This window comes from Berghia stephanieae, chromosome 5, assembly GCF_034508935.2.
Source record: "Berghia stephanieae isolate SIO BIC M18660-M18661 chromosome 5, UCSD_Bste_1.3, whole genome shotgun sequence".
NCBI classification, from domain to species: Eukaryota; Metazoa; Mollusca; class Gastropoda; order Nudibranchia; family Aeolidiidae; genus Berghia; species Berghia stephanieae.
In genome coordinates, this window is record NC_088364.1 from 2446714 (window position 1) to 2470208 (window position 23495).

Here is a 23495-nt window from a genome sequence, read left to right on the forward strand (position 1 = left end):
TAGGTTGGCAACTCTGCATTGCAATTTCAGTTTATCCATCTTTCTTTCCCCCTCTCTGTGTCTGTCCCTTTCACGCAGTATGTCAGCTACACGACCGATTCCATTCTGGTGTCCACCAATATGACAAAGGATGAACTCAATGACATGGTGACCAAGATAGACAAGAGTCAGATCGTCATACAACAGGCCACCAATGAATTCAAACAGATGCCCAATGGATCTCAGATCTTGGAAATCTTTGCTGGGGCTGATACTGATGGTAAGGATTATCAACTCTTTACTGGTGGGATGGGGGCTGATAACTATGTGTGATGGGGGCTGATAACTCTATGTGTGATGGGGGCTGATAACTCTATGTGTGATGGGGGCTGATAACTCTATGTGTGATGAGGGCTGATAACTCTATGTGTGATGGGGGCTGATAACTCTATGTGATGGGGGCCATGGGTGAAAGTTCGCCGGAAAAATCCGGCATGGCCGGATTTTTATTTTTGAAAAAGAGGTCTCGCCGTTTTTTTTTTTTGTCTGGCTGGAATTCGAAAATGACAAAAACCGGCAACTGTATAATAATATAATTAACCGCACTTCTGTTTTTTCCTCTTATTGGTAGTTGCAGGATTTTTTTTTTCTGAGCACCTGCCTTTGCAGGATTAATATCATTGAGTAACTTTCACCCATGATGGGGGCTGTTAACTCTATGTGTGATGGGGGCTGTTAGCTCTGTGTGATGGGGCCTGATAACTCTATGTGTGATGGGGGCTGATAACTCTATGTGTGATGTGGGCTGATAGCTCTGTGTGATGGGGGCTGATAACTCTATGTGTGATGGGGGCTGATAACTCTATGTGATGGGGGCTGATAACTCTATGTGTGATGGGGGCTGATAACTCTATGTGTGATGGGGGCTGATAACTATGTGTGATGGGGGCTGATAACTCTATGTGTGATGGGGGCTGATAACTCTATGTGTGTTGGGGGCTGTTAACTCTATGTGTGATGGGGACTGATAACTCTATGTGTGATGGGGGCTGATAACTCTATGTGTGATGGGGGCTGATAACTATGTGTGATGGGGGCTGATAATTATGTGTGATGGGGGCTGATAACTCTATGTGTGATGGGGGCTGATAATTATGTGTGATGGGGGCTGATAATTCTATGTGTGATGGGGGCTGATAACTATGTGTGTTGGGGGCTGTTAACTATGTGTGATGGGGACTGATAACTCTATGTGTGATGGGGGCTGATGACTCTATGTGTGATGGGGGCTGATAACTATGTGTGATGGGGGCTGATAATTATGTGTGATGGGGGCTGATAACTATGTGTGATGGGGGCTGATAACTCTATGTGTGATGGGGGCTGATAGCTCTGTGTGATGGGGGCTGATAACTCTATGTGTGATGGGGGCTGATAGCTCTGTGTGATGGGGCCTGATAACTCTATGTGTGATGGGGGCTGATAACTATGTTTGATGGGGGCTGATAACTCTATGTGTGATGGGGGCTGATAACTCTATGTGTCTTGGGGGCTGATAACTGTGTGATGGGGGCTGATAACTCTGTGTGATGGGGGCTGATAACTCTATGTGTGATGGGGGCTGATAACTCTATGTGTGATGGGGACAGATAACTCTGTGTGATGGGGGCTGATAACTCTATGTGTGATGGGGGCTGATAACTCTATGTGTGATGGGGGCTGATAACTCTATGTGTGTTGGGGGCTGATAACTCTATGTGTGTTGGGGGCTGATAACTCTATGTGTGTGTTGTCTTGATATATTGTTTAGACCTGTAAATTCTCAGTCAATTAACTGAAATCAGTCAATTTGTCAAATTCAAATATTAAAAAAAGGAAAGAAAGAAAGAAGTGAAGAAAGAAAGAATTCACAACTCGTAGTCGCATGACCGTAAAGTAATTAGGAGTGTTCCATAACGCAACGCATATCTCATGGGAGCCGTTCATATTAACGATGGATTTATTGCCAAGGCTAAGGGGCGCTTTTTAGAATTGGCGTGACTGAATACATCCCAGTGTAATTTCACACAGCCTTCGTTAAATTATTTTTTCACTTTCCAACCTGTCGTGATCCCAACGGTAGCCAATTTTAACTGAGCCGCCGAGCGATAAATTTCACTGTTTCATCTAAGCCAAAATTAACCACATTTACAAGATGGGCTTTAAAAGTATAAAAAAAAGTAAAATGCGAATGCCAGAAGTAACATCTGATAATGGGAGACACCTTTAAATCGAAAGTTAGATTAGGATAGATTGCTACAAGCACATTTCGATTGCCTCACGTTGTAAACAAACTGGTTAACCGTTTCTTCACTGATTGGGTACCTAATTATAAGGAACAATGGTAAGTAGCCTAATTAATTCCCGTGCGAATCAGGACGTTTTCTGCCATTGTTTTGCTCAAGCCCAAGTGAGCTTGCTGTTTTGTGGCGATTTACCTTCCCTTCATTTCGATTCTTTGAATTTTTCCACTACGCCTGCCGAAGTTTCTTCTTGATAATTCACTTCTACTTCTACTTCTACTTAATAATTCATTGTATTGGCCAGAAGTCATATTTATTTCAGTTTTTTTTTCTGTCATTTACTGATTGAAAATCAAGTTTGCTCATTGCTACATTATTCTAATGTTCTCACAATGCCTTAGCTGTTCGTGGATCTCAATTCAGACTTGTCAAGCATCGATAAAGATGTGAGGAATTAATTCAATTGGTCATGGCTAGAAGTTAAAGATGATAATGGTGATTATTTTTCTGACTATGTCAGAAAAATTCCAGAGGCAGGAATATGACTTTGATGAAATGAAGTCATCTTTACCTATATTCTATATGAATGACATGCTTATTATTTAGCATTCCTTCTACATCAAATTATGGCAGTCATACTTTCAGTAAGAAATAACACCCACTATTTTAATTTGTATTTATCACTCTCCTCTCCAATGATGCCCAATTTTTAAAAAAATAAATCAAATCTTCAGTTTGTCGAAGAGTTTCAGTCAATTTTTATAGAGCTCATTTACAGGTCTAATTGTTCCAGTTCTGGAGGTCATCCAGGGGAATGCCACTTCTTTCAAACAATTTCTGTCAAACAGCCCTGTTCCATTAAAATGTCTTTGACTGTATATTTCTGTCAAACAGCGCTGTTCCATTAAAATGTCTTTGACTGTATATTTCTGTCAAACAGCGCTGTTCCATTAAAATGTCTTTGACTGTATATTTCTGTCTTACAGCGCTGTTCCTTTAAAATGTCTTTGACTGTATATTTCTGTCTAACAGCCCTGTTCCTTTAAAATGTCTTTGACTGTATATTTCAGTCTAACAGCCCTGTTCCTTTAAAATGTCTTTGACTGTATATTTCTGTCTAACAGCCCTGTTCCTTTAAAATGTCTTTGACTGTATATTTCTGTCTAACAGCGCTGTTCCATTAAAATGTCTTTGACTGTATCTTAGATTTCTGTTTGTTCAAGCCATTATTTTAAGTCTCTTTGAACAATTGAGTGAATGCATGGCAAGGAGATTGTTGAATGAAATGCTAATCCACCAAATTATTCAATTGAATAATTGAGTGAATGCATGGCAAGGAGATTGTTGAATGAAATGCTAATCCACCAAGTATATTCTATGTGATATTTCTTCACCTATCAGCCTTCACGGGAATGGACAAGCTAACACCTCTTATGTGTGGCCAGGAAACCACAGAGATGTTTGGTAAGGGCCTGACGGATGGCCTGGTCATTACCTCCAATGACAGATTTAGTCAGGAAATACACAAAGGCATTAACCACGATGTGGATGACCTGCCAAGTAAGTGGATAGAACTAGCAGTTAAATGTGGGGGGGGGGGGGGGGGGGGGGGGGATTTGGAGCAATTTTGGCCCAATTCAAGTATACTTTATTCTATGACAATTATTTCCTTTGATAAGATATAGAGTCTATTTTATATGGAAAACAATCACAAGGCTGAGAATAATCGAAATGTTTTTAAAAAACAACTTAACAGATTTGATCTGATTTACAATATTTTTCTTCTATTTATTATTTTGAATTGAAGGTTTGATTTCTTTGAGTGGTATTCAAGTTGAATCTGTCCCCACCTGACATTAGATTTAACACGCTGGGTCACATGATAGTATTCTGAGATAGATTTCTCCTACAGAGGGAAATAAAGAAGAGACTCTTCCTGGCAACGGTAGAGTCAGTGCTTCTATATGGAGCAGCGACATGGACTCTTACTAAAGCCCTTGAGAAGCAACTGGACGACTGCTACACCTGTATGCTGCGGATGGCCCTCAATGTAAGCTGGAAAGAGCACATATCAAATGAAGAGCTCTGCAGTGACCTCCCCCCAGTGACCTCGAAGATTCAAAGAGAAGGGACTGAGCAAGCAGTCCTGTGCTATGGGAACCACCTGAGAGAACCAGAAGCAGAGGCAGGCAGAATAAAATTTACATTGACTGTCTGCTAGATGACAGGAATGGACAACACCCAGGGGCTGCGTATGCTTATGGAGGACAGGACAGAATGGCGAAGACTTGTGGCTCATGTTGGGCGGCCTAATGGAATGGAAGACAGTCTTTCACTCACCTGTAGCCATTTAACCCTGTGGTCATGTCCGGATAGAATTTCAATGTCTTACTTACTTATCCGAACCAGCGACCACCTGAGCTCTAGCCCTCCGGTCTTGTGCCATGACGTAGAAGTTAGACGTCTTTTGTAGTTGTTCCAGGTGACTATATAGTGTGTTACAGATACTTGGATTTGGTGGGAGGAATGTGCATCTCAGGTCTTCAAGAGAATGTCAATGTCCAATCAGTCCTAATACTTGTCTTCCATTTGAAATGGATTTGGGGACACACTCCCTGAATTCCAAATATGACTATGACAATAATCTATAGTGTGATACTCGTAACATTATCTATAGAATAGGACAGTACTTGTGTAGATTTTTTATTATATAATCTATTTACTCAATTCTATTGCTATAAGGCACAACTAGTGGGATATTGAGTAAAATGTATTGATTGGTTTAAAGGGTATCATAACAAGAAATGAAGTGAGTAGGAAAGTGCCAGAAGACGACAGAGAATAAAAACTTTGCTGCAGCGATGGGGACTCAAACCGGCAACCTTACTGGTACAACAACTCCGCCTGGTAGGGAAGATCGTGACTCTAGCATATGAGCTATCCACGATCCACGGGGTCATGGATAGTTAATACGGTAGAGTCACGATCTCTGCCGCAAAGTTTTGATTCTTTGTTGTCTACTGGCACTTTCCTACTCGCCTCATTTCTTGTTATTATCAACTCCACTCACGTTTCTGATTGAAAGTGCATGTATGTTGACTAAATAGATATGCATTTGTATGTCTGTGTCAGATGAATTCTGTGTGGACATCTACAAGAACATTCGTAACTCTGAGATTGGCAGTATTATCTGGGCCTATGTCAAACCCATCATGAGAGGCAAGATTCTCTACACACCCGATAATGAAGTCACAAGGGCCATCATTCAAAAGGTAGGAGGACTCAAGATGCAGCCGCAACACCAATAAATTGGATTTCAATCAAAATCTCACCAGGCCTCTATCATTTGTTTAAAAAAGATATCTTGGTTTGATAACGCTTGATAAGTGATATTGATAAACATTGTAATTGGATTCCTACTATATTGAAGATTGTCACTTCCATAGACAGAGTTTGTATTGTAGTGGAATCGTTTTATGTCAATCCTACACTGGATATTGCGCTATATAATTGTTATATTACAGTCCACTCTAGATCATTGCAACACCTTGGATCAGTGAAAATGTTGCCATTAACCGAAGTTGCAATTAACTGAAGTTGAGTTTCCAGTCCACTATTGCAACATTTTACACATGTATTGTAAACTGAAACCAGTAGTTGTAAACATTGTTCTTAGTCTACCACAGACTAAGCAATTTGATTGAAACAAAAACCATATGGCAGTCCTGTATAGCAAAAGCAGCTTTGATGCAAGTTGACATTTTATTCAGATTGGATTCACTTTCACTCTTTTGTTCTCAAAATTTGTAAGAGTCGAAGAGATTAGCTGTGATGAGAGACAATTTACTCTCACCAAACTCTCATTGGTCACAATGCACAGTTGTCAATCCCAAAACAAAGGATATTGCTCAGTCTCACTTTACAACTGTCATTGTCTATCTGTTATTAAGACTACGCCCATCACCCCTCGCCTTCTATCTAATGGCCACGGATGACATCACAAACCCATACTGCAAAGCCTCGCCTTCTTTTGTATCTAATAGAGTGGCGACACACTACTGTAAATCCCTGCTCACTTTCGATTCTTCAGCCTGTCGCGGTTTCTTCCATGAAGAAATTTAATCATGATATTTTGTTTGATTGATTTCTATCCACAATGATGCTTGTTTTTGTTTCAATTTGACTTTGTCAATATCAAGGGACTCATCTGATTTACCTATTGGTCCTCGGTAAACATGCTCATAGTTTGTTGTTAAAATTTTAACCTAAATAGAGCGAAAACAAAACAAAAACAAACAAGAATAAGACAAAATCTCCCAGTTTTATCAAGTTTTATATTTTAAAAAAGTTAAATCATATTTGTGACCCTTCGCTTCAAAACGGTATTAAGTCGGGATGGTTAAGATGTTGAAAATTAAATTTATAGCCAGAAATTTCAGACTTGTGTTGAGTTTGTATGTTTTATTGAAGAGAATGGACACCATATTATAGGGTGCGAAGGCCAACAATTTATATTTTTGACCAGTTCAACATTTAATTCGGCTTTTAAGCATATGGTTCGTTCCGACATAATACCGTTTTGAGACGATGGGTCACATTTAAAGTTTTGATAGTTATTCCATGGGTTTTTCTACAAATGTTGTCTCCATTGTCTTGACACTGTGCAGGCCAACAAGACATTCGAGACGATAGCTGAAGTCCAGCGTAGCTCCAGTATCTGGGCCAATCAAGCCCCCAATTTGATGAGTATGACAGTCCCTGTGGATGAGACAGAAGGTCTCAGGGTAAGTGTTCACTGAGATGACATTCAAAAACTACCTTATACAATACATCCCCCCCCCCCCCCCCTCCCCACTTGTTTCTTTCTCACATATAAACACAAACACGTACACGCACACACAGACACACACTTTTTCCCTCCTGTCCTCTTTAAAGCACAAGCGTCCGTCCCTCCCCCCTCTATCTCTCTTGCTCTCTCATTCTCTTTCTTTATATTTCCCTGTCTGTCCACCCGGCTTTACGTTGTTTCAAACTGTGTTGAAAATATGAGCTGTTTTTTAACTTTTGACATTTTGAAATCGTATTTCTTCTATTAAATAGAACAAAATTGTCGTATTAATAATTCTTATTTCATTGATTGTTTAATTAAATGTCAAAAATCCGTCAACAAGTGAACAATTTCATAACGTTGCAGGCATTTATTGGTGTTTTTATTAATTCAAGACCATCTTACATAATAATAAATAACTACTGAAGTAACACTGGGATTATTACAAATATTTGTGTACGTATTATAAAATGTATGTTCTAAGCTCATGCCAAATTTTATTTCTCTCGTTAAATTTTCAATGCCCGTATCCAAGGAGTTACCTTTGCCCATTGATTTGACTGCGCATGAAACTGGTGCCTTAACTTCAAAGTCGACTTTTTCAAATCTTGGTTTTTAAACTCTCCCTACTTCTATCGGTCTTATCTCAGCAATGAATAATCAGAATTTTATAAATTTGGTATCAAATTTTTAGGCATGATATAAATTGAAAACCCCGACTTAATAGCATTTGGAGGCGTAGGGTGACAAATATGACCTTGATTTCTTCCACCAGGATGCCCTAGAGAATGACTTTGTCAAGGGTCTTCTAGAATCCACACTGGGTGTGTCAGCCACTAATGTCCTCACTGGCCTGGACGCTCTTCAGTCCAACAACTTTGACAAGGACGACCTGACTGCCCTCCAGGCCGTGGCTGAGATCATTTCCAACTACACCTCCTGTATTGAGATGGATCGGTTCATACCCATTGCCACAGAGAAGGACCTGGAGTTGGAGGCTTACAAACTCAATCTTAACAAAACCTTCTGGGGAGGTGAGCCTGTCATCTGTACTGTACAACTGTCCTTGTGTTACAACTCTCTCTCTCTCTCTCCTTTCTCTCTCTCTATCTTTCTCTCTCTCTCTCTCCCCCCCTCCCCCCCCCCCTTTCTCTCTCTCTCTCTTTCTCACTGTCCCTCCATGCACGTGTATAAATATCAAACAGCCAATAACTGCCTTATCCTTCCAGGAATCGTGTTCACCAACACAGAAGTCCCCAACCCTAACACAGGCAGACGTAAGAGACAGTCTGACCCAGACATCCCAAAACACGTGACCTACAAGATTCGAATGGATGTGGACAACGTGATGGACACTGCCAGACTCAAGTCCAGGTCAGTCACAGCTTGGCTGGAATAGACCCAGAGTTTACCCCTGATTCCTCTTGCATTAAACAAACAGCAGCAATTGCTAGCCACCCTTTACATAGGATGCTAGTATTTTCCGCCTGATCTGACAGACTCTCTTTGGTGGAGTTTCTTGATCTCCCATGGCGGGCAGGGAGTTTTTTTGTTGGTGTTGTGTCTTCTAGTTCCTTATATCTGATCTCTTTGTCCATGTTGTTTCTGATTGGACTCGGCTGGGAGGGAAACAGTCAGATGTGTAGGATTGGTTTGGGAGAGGATATTGTTTTCCTTGTAAATCATCTCTCTGTTTTGTCCTTTCATAGTTTTTGTTTTGAATTTAATTTTTGTAAACATTTGAGTGTATTCCTCTTAGTGGAGACATGTGTTTGTGTCTGGTTGAGACTTTAAGGTGATGTTAGTACATGAATTGTGTGCTCTTTGAATCTACAGTTGTTCCCTATTTGAACCAGTCGCCATTGTCTTTCCTTTTTTGAGTGCTTTGAACTGTAAATGTAGCATTTTGACTCTCACATACCTGCCATACTTGACAAATCTTACGAATTTTAGACAAATTTCTGAGCCAATTACGAAAATACGAAATTGTATGGAAAATTACGAATTTTGAATTCTCAGTAATTCTTAAATAATGATAACTACTTTCTTCTTCTTCTTCTCTTACTACTACTACTACTACTACTACTACTACTACTACTACTACTACTACTACTACTACTACTTACTACTACTACTACTACTACTACTACTACTACTACTACTACTACTACTACTACTACTACTACTACTACTACTACTACTACTACTACTACTACTCTGTCGTTGCTTTTAAAAACACAGTAATGCAATGTTAACCAAATAGCACATACTGTATTCTTCAATAAAACGGCAGTACTACTACTATTACTCCTACTACTACTACTCCTACTACTACTACTACTACTACTACTATTACTACTACTACTACTACTACTACTACTACTACTACTACTACTACTACTGCCACTACTACTACTACTACTACTACTACTACACTACATATTACTACTATTACTACTACTATAATAAGGATAATAATATTAATGATGATGATGATAATATTGATAATAATGATGATGATAATAGTAATAATAAACCACGCCTGTAAATGTTCCGGCATTTCCGACAATTTCGCTCAGCCGGAAAAATTTTTTTTTAACAAATTGAAGGGAAAAAGAGGAAGGGCACTTCCACTCAGTCATCCTCCCATGGCCCTAAGAGGGCCAAGTAAAGCACACCAACAGTGTTTCTTCATCTCCCTTTAGCAACTTTGAAGCCAACTTCATGGTGAATGCCGTATGTTTAAGGGGTTTGATAATAATAGTCATGTTTTAAGCCTCTTTTTGTCCTAAGTATACTTTTTCATTTTGTTTCACAGCCTATTGAATTGGTAAAATTCTAAGAAAATATTCCGGGAAATGGGGATCTTTGCTCATGTTATATTGAAAAAGTTTTGGCTTCAGGGAACGTTGTCTCACTGACCACCTACCAGTGCTCTGCCCTGGACTTGGACCCAATTACGCTTCGGGATTTTCAGGCAATTTTTTCACGGGGCAGATGCAGGCCTGATAAAGCTTTTCTACAGTGCATAAGCATGACGATGTAATGTTGAAGTAATCATCAATGTCAATTTGTGGTTCTTTATACTAATTTCTTTGTCAAATGACTAAAAATTGACATAGAAATGACTAAATTTGAAGTTGTCAATTTGGCAGGTCTGCTCCCATCTTATTCCTAATGCCTGAATGACCTAAAAGTGAGGCCCATTAATAAATCAATTCCAAAACTTGTTTGTTGTTTGTTTCATCCATTAGTTTTGGTAGGTTTTGGTCCAATACTTTTATCCTTTATTGTATAGAAAAAATCCTCCTTGTGCCGGCTTATTATACATTTCCTTCTCTGTTTTAAAGTTATTGTAATCTACGATATCTCTCTGATTGTCTCCCCTTGTCCAGTATGTACAAGATGGCAGCAGAAGATGGGTTTGTAGAAGACATGCGTTATTTGCGTGGCTTCATCTACCTACAGGATATCCTAGACAACTCTATCATTGAATTCCACAAAAACCCAGTCCTGAAAACACCAGGACTCAAGATACAACAGATGCCTTTCCCGTGTCACCATTATGACAGGTAAGACTTGCCTGCTGGATTTAATGCTGTGTGAAGAGTGAGACCATATAACAAAATGTGGCTATCTGCTCTAGTGCTATGACACTCTCCGTGGCTATCTGCTCTTGTGCTATGACACTCTCCTTCACACCATAAGATCGCGGGTGGTTGGATGGGAGCATCACCCTTGAATCATATACCTATGATGTTCGCATGGGTGTACGATCCGATAGTGATGTCGTTTCTTCTTCTCTTTACTAGCCTATCCTGCTTCTTTGATTTGTGATTGTATTTTTGACAGGGGATATTTTTTTTTTCTGTAAATCTTCTGCCTGTTTGTTCTTAGTTATTTATAATTTAGCTTATGATATCTTTAGGTTATGATTTTGATTTACATTTGTACTATTTTTGTTAGATTGCTTGTTTTTTTGTTTCAGCAGTCTCTCATATAACCTCAATTGTGTTGGAAGAGACCTTAAGCAACAAACAAAAAAAACACCATAAGATCCAGGGTTTGAGTCCCGCTCTGAGCTAAGTCCTTGAAAAAGGCTCTTTACTCACATTCTTTCACTGTACTCAGGTGTAAAATAAGTACCTGGCTGTTGACAGCGTTGTCTCTGTCCGAAAAAAAATCGTGATCTCGCCTATCAGGCATCGTGTCTCGTCCTACATGTTAAGTTTTGCTGTTGACTAGGGACCTTTGTAAAGCGCTTTGATCACGTTTAGTGGATGTAAATGCTCCAATATAAAGAGCATAGATGTGGATGGACGTCTGAAGGGAGACAAAATCAGGCTGATTGGGAAATTGGGAAATTCACCCTGATGTCTCTCTTGTCTAAATGTTCTTGGTTGGACAATGTCTTCCATCTGTCATCAGGGTCTACTCACTAATCATGGTATTGTGGACTGGCTTAGATTTATAGTCTCTCGTCATCTATGAATTGAAGCCGTATCCCATTTGGTCCGTTACTAAACGTGTTGTCTCTTATAGCAAACATTCTGGTCACAAGTGTCCTTGGGTAAGGCACTTTATGGACATAACCCTTCTTGACTCAGGTGTGAATGAATACCTTGCTACAGGCAGTGCCTGATATTGTACCAATGCTCTAACAGAATGGATGCCTTACAGATGGCTGACTTTGCTATAGAAACCTTGATTTTTTTTTACTGTCTGATTGGTTTGTAAACCATGAATTCATTCCCTTGACAATGTTCCCATTCCAATTCATTTTAGCTTTGTGTTCATGCTTGGTTCGTACCTCGTGCCCATCATGATGACCTTTGTCTTCCTGGCCTCCATCGGCTCAGCCACCAACAACCTGACCTATGACAGGGAGAATGGCCAAGAACAGGTAAGCCACACCGATGTCAAAGACACCACATTGCCATATCTACAGTCGTGGCCAAAAGTTAAAGACCAAAATAAATGAATTAATAAACATTAAATCTAAACCTTGTGAAACAAGGAAAAATTAACAAACTCACTTGGAATGATTAAAAATAGTATTGAATACCTTGACTGAATCTTTGAGCCATATTTCAGTATTTTGTATGTCCACCTTTTGCTTTGAGGACAGCTTTGATCCGTCGAGACATGCTGGAAATCAGGCTTGGGCAATATTCTAGAGAAAGCTCTTGACTCCAAACATTGTTGATTGCTTCAACAAGGGCTTTACTGTTCGCTGGCTGTTTGTCTGCAATCTTGTTTTTCATGTAGTGCCACAGATTCTCTATCGTGACCTTGTTCTTCGAAAGAAAGTCCTGAACAATTTTTGATCTGTGGCAAGGGGCACCGTCGTTCATGAATATATTATACTAGTGTGACTGCAGATTAGAATGCAGTTTGTCTTTCTGTAGTTCCAGGTATTTTTGGCCATTCATCGTTGTTCCAGGATCCAACAAATATAGACCGGCATTTCCTGACTTGGAAAATGCATCCCAAATCATTTGGCTTGGCGGGTGTTTCATGGTCTGGACTGTATGCTTTTCATCATACTGTTTACCAGCTGGTCTTCTCACGTTATATTTACGAACAACAAACTGTTGCACAGTTGATTCGTCTGCAAACATGACGTTACCCCATTGCTCTTCAGTCCAATGTTTGTGCTTCTACGCAAATGCCAATGGTTTCTGTTTTATAATTTGGGTCAGTCTGGGTTTTCGAGCTGGTTTGTGAGGTCAGAGGCCGAAATCATCAGTCAAGCCTCTTGAGACTGAATGTTTTGGCATGAGGCAGTAAGATTCTTCGAAACCACTGTCCTAATGATCCTATCAGCTCTGGGAGAAGTTTTCCTTAGGCGGCCAGTTTTGTCTCTGTCTTTAAAAAAATGCCTTCTGATCGGTACTTTTGAATAGCATTGTGCACTGCATTCTTGCTGCACCCTACCTTGCATGATAAGTCACGTTCTGTGTACCCTTCAATGAATAATGTCATCATTTGAGCCCAAACAATGCTAGAAATGGATGGATTTTTGCCCATTTATGTGCTGTCCACAAAGTTCAATCAAGTGACTATAAATTGCTTCAGAATGTCAATATGAACATCAGCCTTTTCTGTCAGCTATCAAAATTGCAGAATAAACATCTTTTATTGAAATGAGTTCATTTCCTGTGCTGCACCAGAGAGTGCGGTGCGAAAAATGAAAAAAATAGCTAGATGAGAGTTTTTCAAAGCTTGGTCTTAAACTTTTGGCGATGACTGTAGCTCAATACACTATTCACTCTCTCATGTTGAACAAACAAATGTATGGGATTGTCCAATTGTGTGAAGACGAGAAATAACAACAAGAACTGATACATTTCCAAATATGATTTCAACCATGATAATATAATGGTTGTTTCCAGCTATGCCACTGATACATCCAGGAATCCCTAGTCCCATCTGTGGTAGTGCTCCAAGGGTGAAAACAAGTCATCATCTTATAGTCCCATCTGTGGTAGTGCTCCAAGGGTGAAAACAAGTCATCATCTTTTAGTCCCATCTTTGGTAGTGTTCCAAGGGTGAAAACAAGTCATCATCTTATAGTCCCATCTTTGGTAGTGCTCCAAGGGTGAAAACAAGTCATCATCTTATAGTCCCATCTTTGGTAGTGCTCCAAGGGTGAAAACAAGTCATCATCTTATAGTTCCATCTGTGGTAGTGCTCCAAGGGTGAAAACAAGTCATCATCTTATAGTCCCATCTGTGGTAGTGCTCCAAGGGTGAAAACAAGTCATCATCTTTTAGTCCCATCTGTGGTAGTGCTCCAAGGGTGAAAACAAGTCATCATCTTATAGTCCCATCTGTGGTAGTGCTCCAAGGGTGAAAACAAGTCATCATCTTATAGTCCCATCTTTGGTAGTGCTCCAAGGGTGAAAACAAGTCATCATCTTATAGTTCCAGCTGGTCACAAATGTGTTTAGTCAAAAGTAGTCCGTCATAGCCACATGGACCATCAATCCTGTTATACCCTGGCTTCTGTAGCATTAAATCCAAAGTAATAATGCTTGCTACCCTTTGTATTAGATCCTCTTCTATCGCAATAAAGAAGAAATGGTGAAATTTAAATAAAAGTTAATCTGTGCCTCTAGGGTTAAAGGTCATTGAACTTGTTCTTCAGCATTTTGTTTAGTGTAAATGTTGCTGCTCGAAGCTCGAAGAAATAAATAATAACGTGAAGTTGAATGTAAGCTTCAATTTAATTACAAAAACAGATCAAATGCACATCATCTCATTCATCTGTGGTGTTTCAATCATCCTGTTTTGTTGATAAAGGGGAAACCTGAAACGTTCATTTGATCTGTTTTTTTGTAATTAAATTGAAGCTTACATTCAACTTCACGTTATTATTTATAGCATTTTGTTTAGTCTCTCATTATGTCCCTGAACTTTGACCTGGGGTTGAGAATAGAAACAGATGAAATATTTGTTCCATGGGGTTGTTTTGTACATTGATATAATATGCCATTTCCTCACCAGACACTGAGTGTGATGGGTATGATGTCAGGGCTGAACTTCCTGTCATGGTTTGTGACAACCATGATGTTGATGACTGTAGTGGTAGCCGTCTTGGCTGTGATGATGAAGTACACGGACATCTTCATCTACAGCAATCCCTTCATCATTTTCCTCTTCTTACTCACATTCTGCTTCAGCTCCGTCATGTTGTTGTAAGTACATTGGATTATTATCAAATACCTTTGGAAATATGACCTATGACCCCTTCATTATCTTATAAAGCAAAAGAGAGGAAAACCAGTCTGTGTTTGTGATAACTAAGTGGTTGGATGGGAGCATCACCCTTGAATCATATACCTATGATGTTCGCATGGGTGTACGATCCGATAGTGATGTCGTTTCTTCTTCTCTTTACTAGCCTATCCTGCTTCTTTGGTTTGTGATTGTATTTTTGACAGGGGATATTTTTTTTTTCTGTAAATCTTCTGCCTGTTTGTTCTTGGTTATTTATAATTTAACTTATGATATCTTTAGGTTATGATTTTGATTGACATTTGTACTATTTTTGTTAGATTGCTTGTTTTTTTTTGTTTCAGCGGTCTCTCATATAACCTCAATTGTGTTGGAAGAGACCTAAAGCAACAAACAAACAAACAAACAGAGTAGACCTTATGCCTTACCTTTAACAATGATGATAATAATATATCTTTATTGCCCTCAAAATAGTGGCAATTTTGTCATTTGGTTACACATTTATAACAATACAATACATTGACGTAGACACACTCAACAATTATGCACACTAGTAATGTCGTAGTCATCGTCACCATCATCGGATCAACAACATCATCATCACAATAATCTTCCTAATATTTCCGTTACCATCCTTCACTTTCACCATTCCCCTACAACACCATCACCATCCTCATCATACTCCATATTATATTATTTATTATTTATATATATTATAATTGTATTATTAAGATCAAATTGTCTTGATAGCTTTTACAAATGCTTTAAAGTCCTTGGTGTACTATCTCTGGCACCAGAATGTTTTACACACGTTTGATTGAATTAAAGCTGGGTGGGGTTCCTGACCTCCCATAGTGGGCAGGGATGTACATACTGTGTCTTCTATCCCCCTGTGTGGGGGTTCCTGACCTCCCATAGTGGGCAGGGATGTACATCCTGTGTCTTCTATCCCCCTGTGTGGGGTTCCTGACCTCCCATAGTGGGCAGGGAGGTAGGTACATACTGTGTCTTCTATCCCCCTGTGTGGGGTTCCTGACCTCCCATAGTGGGCAGGGAGGTACATACTGTGTCTTCTATCCCCCTATGTCTGTTTTCCAACATGATTTCTGTCTTTGTCTTGGAATGAGATTACTTGGTTTTGTCCTGGCCCTGGCTGGGAGGGAAGCAGTCAAATGTATAGTCAGTTTTGGGAGATGATATTTTTTTCCTTGTAAATCATCTCTCTGTTATGCACTGTATTATGTTTTGTTTATGCATTATATATGATTTGTAAACATTTGAGTGTATTCCTCTTAGTGAGGACCAGTGCTTGTGTCTGGGTGAGGCTTTTAGGTGATCTCAAACTAAGTATACTATTGGTGTGCTCTTGGAATCTACATGTGTTTCCTATTTGAACCAATTCTCCTTTGTCTGCCTTATTCTTGGATGCTTTAATTGTAATTCTTGAACTTTTTACTATCCCATTTTCTTCCTTTTTACTGGCGCTGATGTGTTGCAAGCGCCATAAAACCCTTAAAAACAACCTTGCAAGGAATTGGATTGTTAATCATTTCTTGTTTTTTTTGTTTTTTTAAAAAGTTTTTACATGTCAAATATCACTTTTTACACTAACCTGCCATTTTGACCAAAAAAACCCAGTAAAAGCCATGCAATTTGGGACTCATTAAAGTCTGATTCGATAAACTTCTCTTTTGTTATCATTGTAAATGGCCAAAGCCCAAAGTGATGGACAAAACCACTGGATACTGATCCTACCACCATCGTGGTCTAGTGGTGTGACACTCACTTTCCCATCGGAAGGTCCTGGGTTTGAGCCTCGCTCGGCGCATAGTTGAGTCCTTGGAGAAAGCTCTTTACTCACATTCTCTCACCGTTCTCAAGTGTAAAATGAGTATCTGGTCGTTAACAGCGTTGTCTCTGTCCGAAGAAATTGTAATATCAGAGTTTTAAAAAGTGGTATTTGACGTGTGAAAACGAAATTTTAAAAATGACAAATGGTGATTGTGTATTTGAAATGTATTTTTTGTTTCCTGACCAGGTACCTGGTGTCTGCATTCTTCAACCGTTCCACCCTGGCCATATTGTTTGTGTTGATGATATATCTCATCTCTTACCTCCCCTACATCCTGGTGGTGTCTCTGGAGATCACCATGGAGCCATGGCAGAAAAACCTGGCTGTCAGTACCATCCATTCACTCAGTCACACTCACAGTCTTTGACACACATTGACACAACATACTTAGGCACATAATACTTAGGCACATAGAGTGAAAGAGGGAGGGGGGGGGGGGGTGAGGGACAGAGAAAGAGAGAGAATGGGTGGCTGAGACACAATATGAGAAAGAAAATGAAGAGGAAATGTGAGAGAGAATAATAATAATAATATAAGCTTTCTGTACAAAGACATGGCAATTTGTCAGTCGGTTTACAATCTTTGAAATTAGAAATACAATACATAGTTCGATAGACAAAAATACATTCATAACAGAATTATTTATAAACATCAAAATGATAAATGATATAAATATCTAAATGAAGGTGACATTTCATAAGTTTCTAAAACTCAAACATACTTTTCACACTTCCACACACTTATACACACTTATACACACACAGGCAGGAGCATAAATACTTGTAAAGTTGTAGAGGTATAACATTGATAGTAGTGGTTTTCTATACTGTGTTCTAAAAGTTCTGTCCAATATTGATATGTTTAAATTTTTTACTAACTCTTTTTACACGTTTTATATAGTATAGTTCCAATGAGAGAGAGAGAGAGTCAATACATGATAATAAAATGACCCTTTGCTCTTCCCCTGTCCAGTGCCTGGCCTCTACAACAGCCTTCAGTTTTGGCGCCCACAATCTGGGTTACATGGAGGAGAGTGGCAAAGGTGTCCAGTGGAGTAACATTGATGAGGAGGGGGCCAAGGACTATTCCATGCACTGGGCGTGTATGATGATGTTGATTGACAGTGCCATCTACTTGGTGATTGGTTGGTATGTCAGACATGTCAAACCAGGTGGGTCCAATCGGAAAAATGTTTCGTCCATTGTTTTCATGTCTAATATATTCCTTGATCAAGACTGCACCAAGTAGACGTGTATATTTCAATGTGTACCTTCCAATAGTCATAACAAGCCGGTGCAAAAGTAATAGTAATAATAATGATGATGATGATGATAATAAGTGACTTATATAGAGCTCAACTTTTACATAAATGCTCAGTGGTGCTTTACAATATGAATTGTCATTCAAACAGCCATTCTTTGACAAACAAACACATACACACAAACTCACATAGAGATACATTGACACTCATACACACAAACAGACATGCTTACACCAATATTCCTTACTAACATTAATAATGTATTCTAACAAAAGGCATTTGATTGATAAATGACAATAACATGTGAAAGACAAAGTGTAGATACAACAATGGACATTGACAATTTGAACTGGAGATCAAAACTGGAATAAAAGAAACTTAACATTATAATTGGATTTAAGACGTATTCTCTGAGCACAACTATTCGTTCACTCTGGACGAAAAATTCTGTCTTGAAAGACTGACTATCCCTAATTAGTTTTGCATCTGGGGATAACGTATTCCACTTACAGAAAAAGACTTATTACTAAGGAAAAAGCTAGGTCTTAGGACAATTGAAAGGAGGTCTTCAGCTGACCGTAGTGGCCATGTTGGATTATAATGTTGACATAAATCCACGAGGTACACTGGAGCTTGATTATTTTAATGTTTTAAAAACAATCCTTTCACTGACTGGCAACCAATGGAGATTATATAGAATTTCTTTTGTAGGGTCATTGGATTTTTAAATCAGTTTTGCTGCTCTTTGAATAGTTTGCAAATGTTGTATTAATTTGGCTGGCACACCTAAAAGCAATGAATTCTAGTAGTCATACCTGCTGGTTACCAAACATGAACGATAATTTGTGTAGCGCCCTGATCAAAGAAGCTGTCGAATTTTACCAATATTTCTTAAGTGCTAAAAGCAAGATTGTCAGGTTTTTGTAATGTGATAAGAATAGCATTTTTGAGTAAGTCAATACATGCCTAAACTCTCCACCCCTTGCCAGGCAAGTATGGAGTGGCCAAGCCATGGTATTTCCCCCTGTCTCCATCTTTCTGGTGTGGCTGTTTTGATTGTGCTGGAACCGGAAATAAATATCTGCTATCCAAGCATCCAGAAGAGTCTAAAGGTAGGGCTACATTGACATTCATATCTTATATCACCAAGGAGTCTTGGCCCATGGAACCATAGTTAAAAGTAATTTCCACCAGATCTAACAGACTCAGTCCCTTTGCATGTGAAACAAGTGATTTACCAACTGAGCTCTTTGGACCCCTCTTATCATATCAAGGCCTAAAGCAAAGTGTTCCTCCACATGCCAATACACATTTATTTCAATATTATTTTGTACACAACTAGACATGGCTAAAGTAGGTACGATAGTAATAGTATTTTTTTAAAACAACAAAATTGTTACGTAATGAATTCAGTGGCGAGATTGTCTCCCCTGGTCTCCGTCTATAGTTGTATTTCATTTCTCATGGCATGGATGTGACAAGATATGGTCACCTCTTTGAGAACATTGTTCTGTTTCTCAATCAACATCACAAAGATCAGTCTTAAAGGTCCCTCTGTATTGGCGAAGGGTTAGATCACTTGAAAGGACTTCCAACAATTTGGTTCCCTTAAAGAGTTATGACAAGATTGCGATGGTCCAGTGACACCTGCTTTTAGGAGATGCGATAGTCAAGGCTAGTATCAATGCATACAGAAAAAATAATTTGATTGGTTTGTGAAGAAACATCAATGCATGAAATCTTACAGGCCTCTGTCATCCCTATGATGTAGTAGTAGTAGTAGCAGCAGCAGCAGCAGCAGTAGTAGTAGTAGCAGCAGCAGCAGCAGCAGCAGTAGTAGTAGTAGTAGTAGCAGCAGCAGCAGTAGTAGTAGTAGTAGTAGTAGTTTCCAACATACCACATAATCAGCTGTAGAAACCACCCTTCCCCACCCGCAATATCAATTCTTTGAATTGAGTCCAGTCCCGGTGACATATGAATACAGCTTCAGACCCTATCAATAGTTCTATATAATTTGTCCACATTGATAGATAGTGTAAAATAGATATTTTCGTTTTATAATTGGAGAAGCGCTAAGTAAACTATAATATATAAATGTTATATTGTACATCCTGATATTTTAGCTTAGAAAATGACTTTGTACGACTTATCAGTAATGCATGTGTTATTTTTCCCACCTTATCCATCATCCTTTGGTCATTGTTCTATTACATTTCTATCCAGGTTCTCTATTTGAGGCAGGCCCTCCAGGCCACCAGGTGGGTATTCAGGTCACCAACCTCAGCAAGTCTTACGGCAAGAAGAATGTCCTTTGTGATTTGACCATCAACTTTTATGAGGGACAAATCAGTTGTCTGCTGGGCCATAATGGAGCTGCCAAGACCACAGCATTGTGAGTTGTCCGAATGGATCACCTTTGGTTTGGGAAACATTGGACAAAAAGTCATCAAGCAAAAATTAATAGAACTTCATCAAAAGAGAACAAAACACCAAACACGGAATGTTTTGGGCTCAAAACCCCTCTTCAGCCAATATAGACCACTGTTTTCAAACCACTTGTGAAAAAGACTTCAATAGATGGTAAAACCTCTGTCACACTCAAATAAGGGATGACGTGGCTCAGGGGTACGGTCTTTGCTTTGTACCTGAAAGATACAGAGTTTGATCAACCGCCGCTGCACTGTGTGGCCTTGAGCAAGTCACCTTGCCCTAACTCTAAATCCGGCTCTGCCCTGCAGCTGACGCCTTGATTATTCCAGTCTTTCCTAGAGACAAATTTCCCCTCTGGGATGAATAAAGGGAATTTTATATTATTTATTAATTTTTTATGGTGGAATCGGGAAGCACTTTGTTCACATTCCATTGATATCAGCATCGCGTCATAGATTATTCACATTTGGAACATTAAATTGTCTGTAAATTCTAATGTCAATGTCATCGAACACGTCAATGTCTATAAATTCCATTGTGTCTTTTCCAGGAAATTGTTGTGTGGTATCCTTGATCCCAGCACAGGGTCTGTCTTACTCAATGGAAAGAAACCAACCAAAGGAAAACACTCTTTGGGTGTCTGTCCACAACAAAATGCTTTGTTTCATTAGTAAGTGGCTTTTGTTTGCTATAAAAAACAACCATGAAGCAGGCTAGAAGCTTCAAATTGATTGGCAAAGACAAACAATGTGGGTGGCTTAAAAACAAAAAACGAGTCCTTCACAGCCATTAGGCCCATGGAGCCGGTGTTTATCCCGGTTTCTAAAGCGTGAAACGGACAATAACAATTGCTTGCTACCCTTTAGATAGGATGCTAGTCTATCGCAAAGTACTTTCTGTCAAATCTAACAGACTCAGCTACCCTTTCTTTGCTGGGTGGACAGGGGGGGGGGGTGTCAGAAAAAATCTCGACTGCACCCGGGATCGATCTTGGTCCCTTTGTATGTGAAGTGCTCTATCAACTGAGCTATCAGGACCCCCCCCCCCCCCCCCCCTCCCCGTGGATGGTTTTGGTCAACAAAAAATGATGACTAAACTACGAAAGACTATAGTTGATTACGATTACTGGTGATCTTTACTCAAACACATACAGTCTATGTAGCAATAGAAGATTTGGCCTGTTTCTAGATGCCTTTATCAAAGTTATAATAATAATAATAATAAATGTACATTTATATAGCGCTTATGCAGAAGCTTCGAAGCGCTTCACATTGACCATCAGTAAAAAACATTACACACTGCAGATTCGGACATACGATCAAAAGCTCACACGTATCCAATTACACACACACACTCTCACACAAACACACATCCATATACACACTGTACATAAATCTATTACACACACTCACATATATATATATATATACTTGAAAGCTGCGTTGATAAATTCAAAAATAAACTGAAAACCTATCTCTTTGGGAAGTATTTAAATTAGATTATGCCAGGAATAATTGCAATGTGCATATGTGTGTGTGTATGTATGTGTGTGTGTGTGCACTCGTGTATACATTTAATTAAATGTGTGTGTGTGTGTGTGTGTATATATGTTATATACATATTTATATATATAAATATGTATATACACAATACACACAATCATACATACACACAAACACATCATATACATGTGCACACTAAATATACATACATGCATATAACATATATACACACACATACATACACACACACACATATGCACATTGCAGTAATTTCTGGCATAATCTAATTTAAATACTTCCCAAAGAGATAGGTTTTCAGATTATTTTTGAATTTATCAACGCTGCTTTCAAGTGGGAGTGAATTCCAAGTGATGGGACCTACTTTACTGAATGATCTGTCCCAAAACAATGCAGTAGAAATCTTCATAAAACCCTCTTAGTGATTGGTTGCTGGGTGCCTGTGTTGGAAAGTTTTAGAAATTGAGCTTTTATGTTGCGCAATATCCAATAAACGTGCTCAAAGCGCTTTACAAGGGGTCCCTGGTCAACAGCAACACTTAACATGTAAGACGGGACAGGACGCCTGTTAGGCGATATTATCATTTTTTCAAAGACAATGCTGTTTACGCCCCCCAGGTACTCATTTTACACCTGAGTACGGTGAGAGAATGTGAGTAAAGAGTCTTTTCTAAGGACTCAACTATGTGCCGAGCGAGGCTTGAACCCAGGACCTTCCGATTGGAAAGTGAATGTCATACTCCAACCACCCAGGAATTCAGACGAGGCAATTCTCACTACTTTTGGTTTTATTTGTTTTCAACATTCCTTTGTTTATTGTTCTGCTGACGAAGAGTTTGTACCTGAAACATCCATTGTTTGTGCTGTTCCTATTTGAAGCCTTCCATTTTCACTTATTTGTTCGTATTTTTTACTCACTCTATCAATACAACTACAACCTTACAAATACATGAACCCCATTACGTTTCATATTTATTCTTCACATCTTTCCAATGCACTCGTTGACTTCTGGATCAACCGGGATACTTCCAGGTAGAGCTGATGGATGGATCATTTTATAACTTTGGGATTTTCATATTGTATAACGTTTATCTACTTCTTGATTGATTTTTAAAAACATGGATGTCATTCTAAATAGAAAAGTATGTCTTGTGTTTGTTGTCATAGAGTTGTTGATGTATGATGTATGTGTAACAGTTTGTTGTCATAGAGTTGTTGATGTATGATGTGTAACAGTTTGTTGTCATAGAGTTGTTGATGTATGATGTATGTGTAACAGTTTGTTGTCATAGAGTTGTTGATGTATGATGTGTAACAGTTTGTTGTCATAGAGTTGTTGATGTATGATGTATGTGTAACAGTTTGTTGTCATAGAGTTGTTGACGTATGATGTGTAACAGTTTGTTGTCATAGAGTTGTTGATGTATGATGTATGTGTAACAGTTTGTTGTCATAGAGTTGTTGACGTATGATGTGTAACAGTTTGTTGTCATAGAGTTGTTGATGTATGATGTGTAACAGTTTGTTGTCATAGAGTTGTTGATGTATGATCTGTAACAGTTTGTTGTCATAGAGTTGTTGATGTATGATGTGTAACAGTTTGT

General features: G+C 39.0%; 1 protein-coding gene across 1 annotated transcript in view; it reads left to right on the forward strand.

The window, feature by feature from the left end:
- The window catches only part of LOC144972239 (uncharacterized), a 318601-nt gene that overhangs the window by 225429 nt on the left and 69677 nt on the right, over positions 1 to 23495 (forward strand). The window contains exons 76-89 of the mRNA XM_078913282.1: positions 79 to 259; positions 3663 to 3821; positions 5394 to 5533; positions 6929 to 7045; positions 7865 to 8123; positions 8319 to 8463; positions 10485 to 10661; positions 11875 to 11992; positions 14598 to 14788; positions 16867 to 17005; positions 17653 to 17851; positions 18931 to 19053; positions 20165 to 20333; positions 20922 to 21041. Of these exons, the coding sequence (XP_078769408.1) occupies positions 79 to 259; positions 3663 to 3821; positions 5394 to 5533; positions 6929 to 7045; positions 7865 to 8123; positions 8319 to 8463; positions 10485 to 10661; positions 11875 to 11992; positions 14598 to 14788; positions 16867 to 17005; positions 17653 to 17851; positions 18931 to 19053; positions 20165 to 20333; positions 20922 to 21041 (2237 nt within the window). The remainder of the gene's footprint in view (positions 1 to 78; positions 260 to 3662; positions 3822 to 5393; positions 5534 to 6928; positions 7046 to 7864; positions 8124 to 8318; positions 8464 to 10484; positions 10662 to 11874; positions 11993 to 14597; positions 14789 to 16866; positions 17006 to 17652; positions 17852 to 18930; positions 19054 to 20164; positions 20334 to 20921; positions 21042 to 23495) is intronic.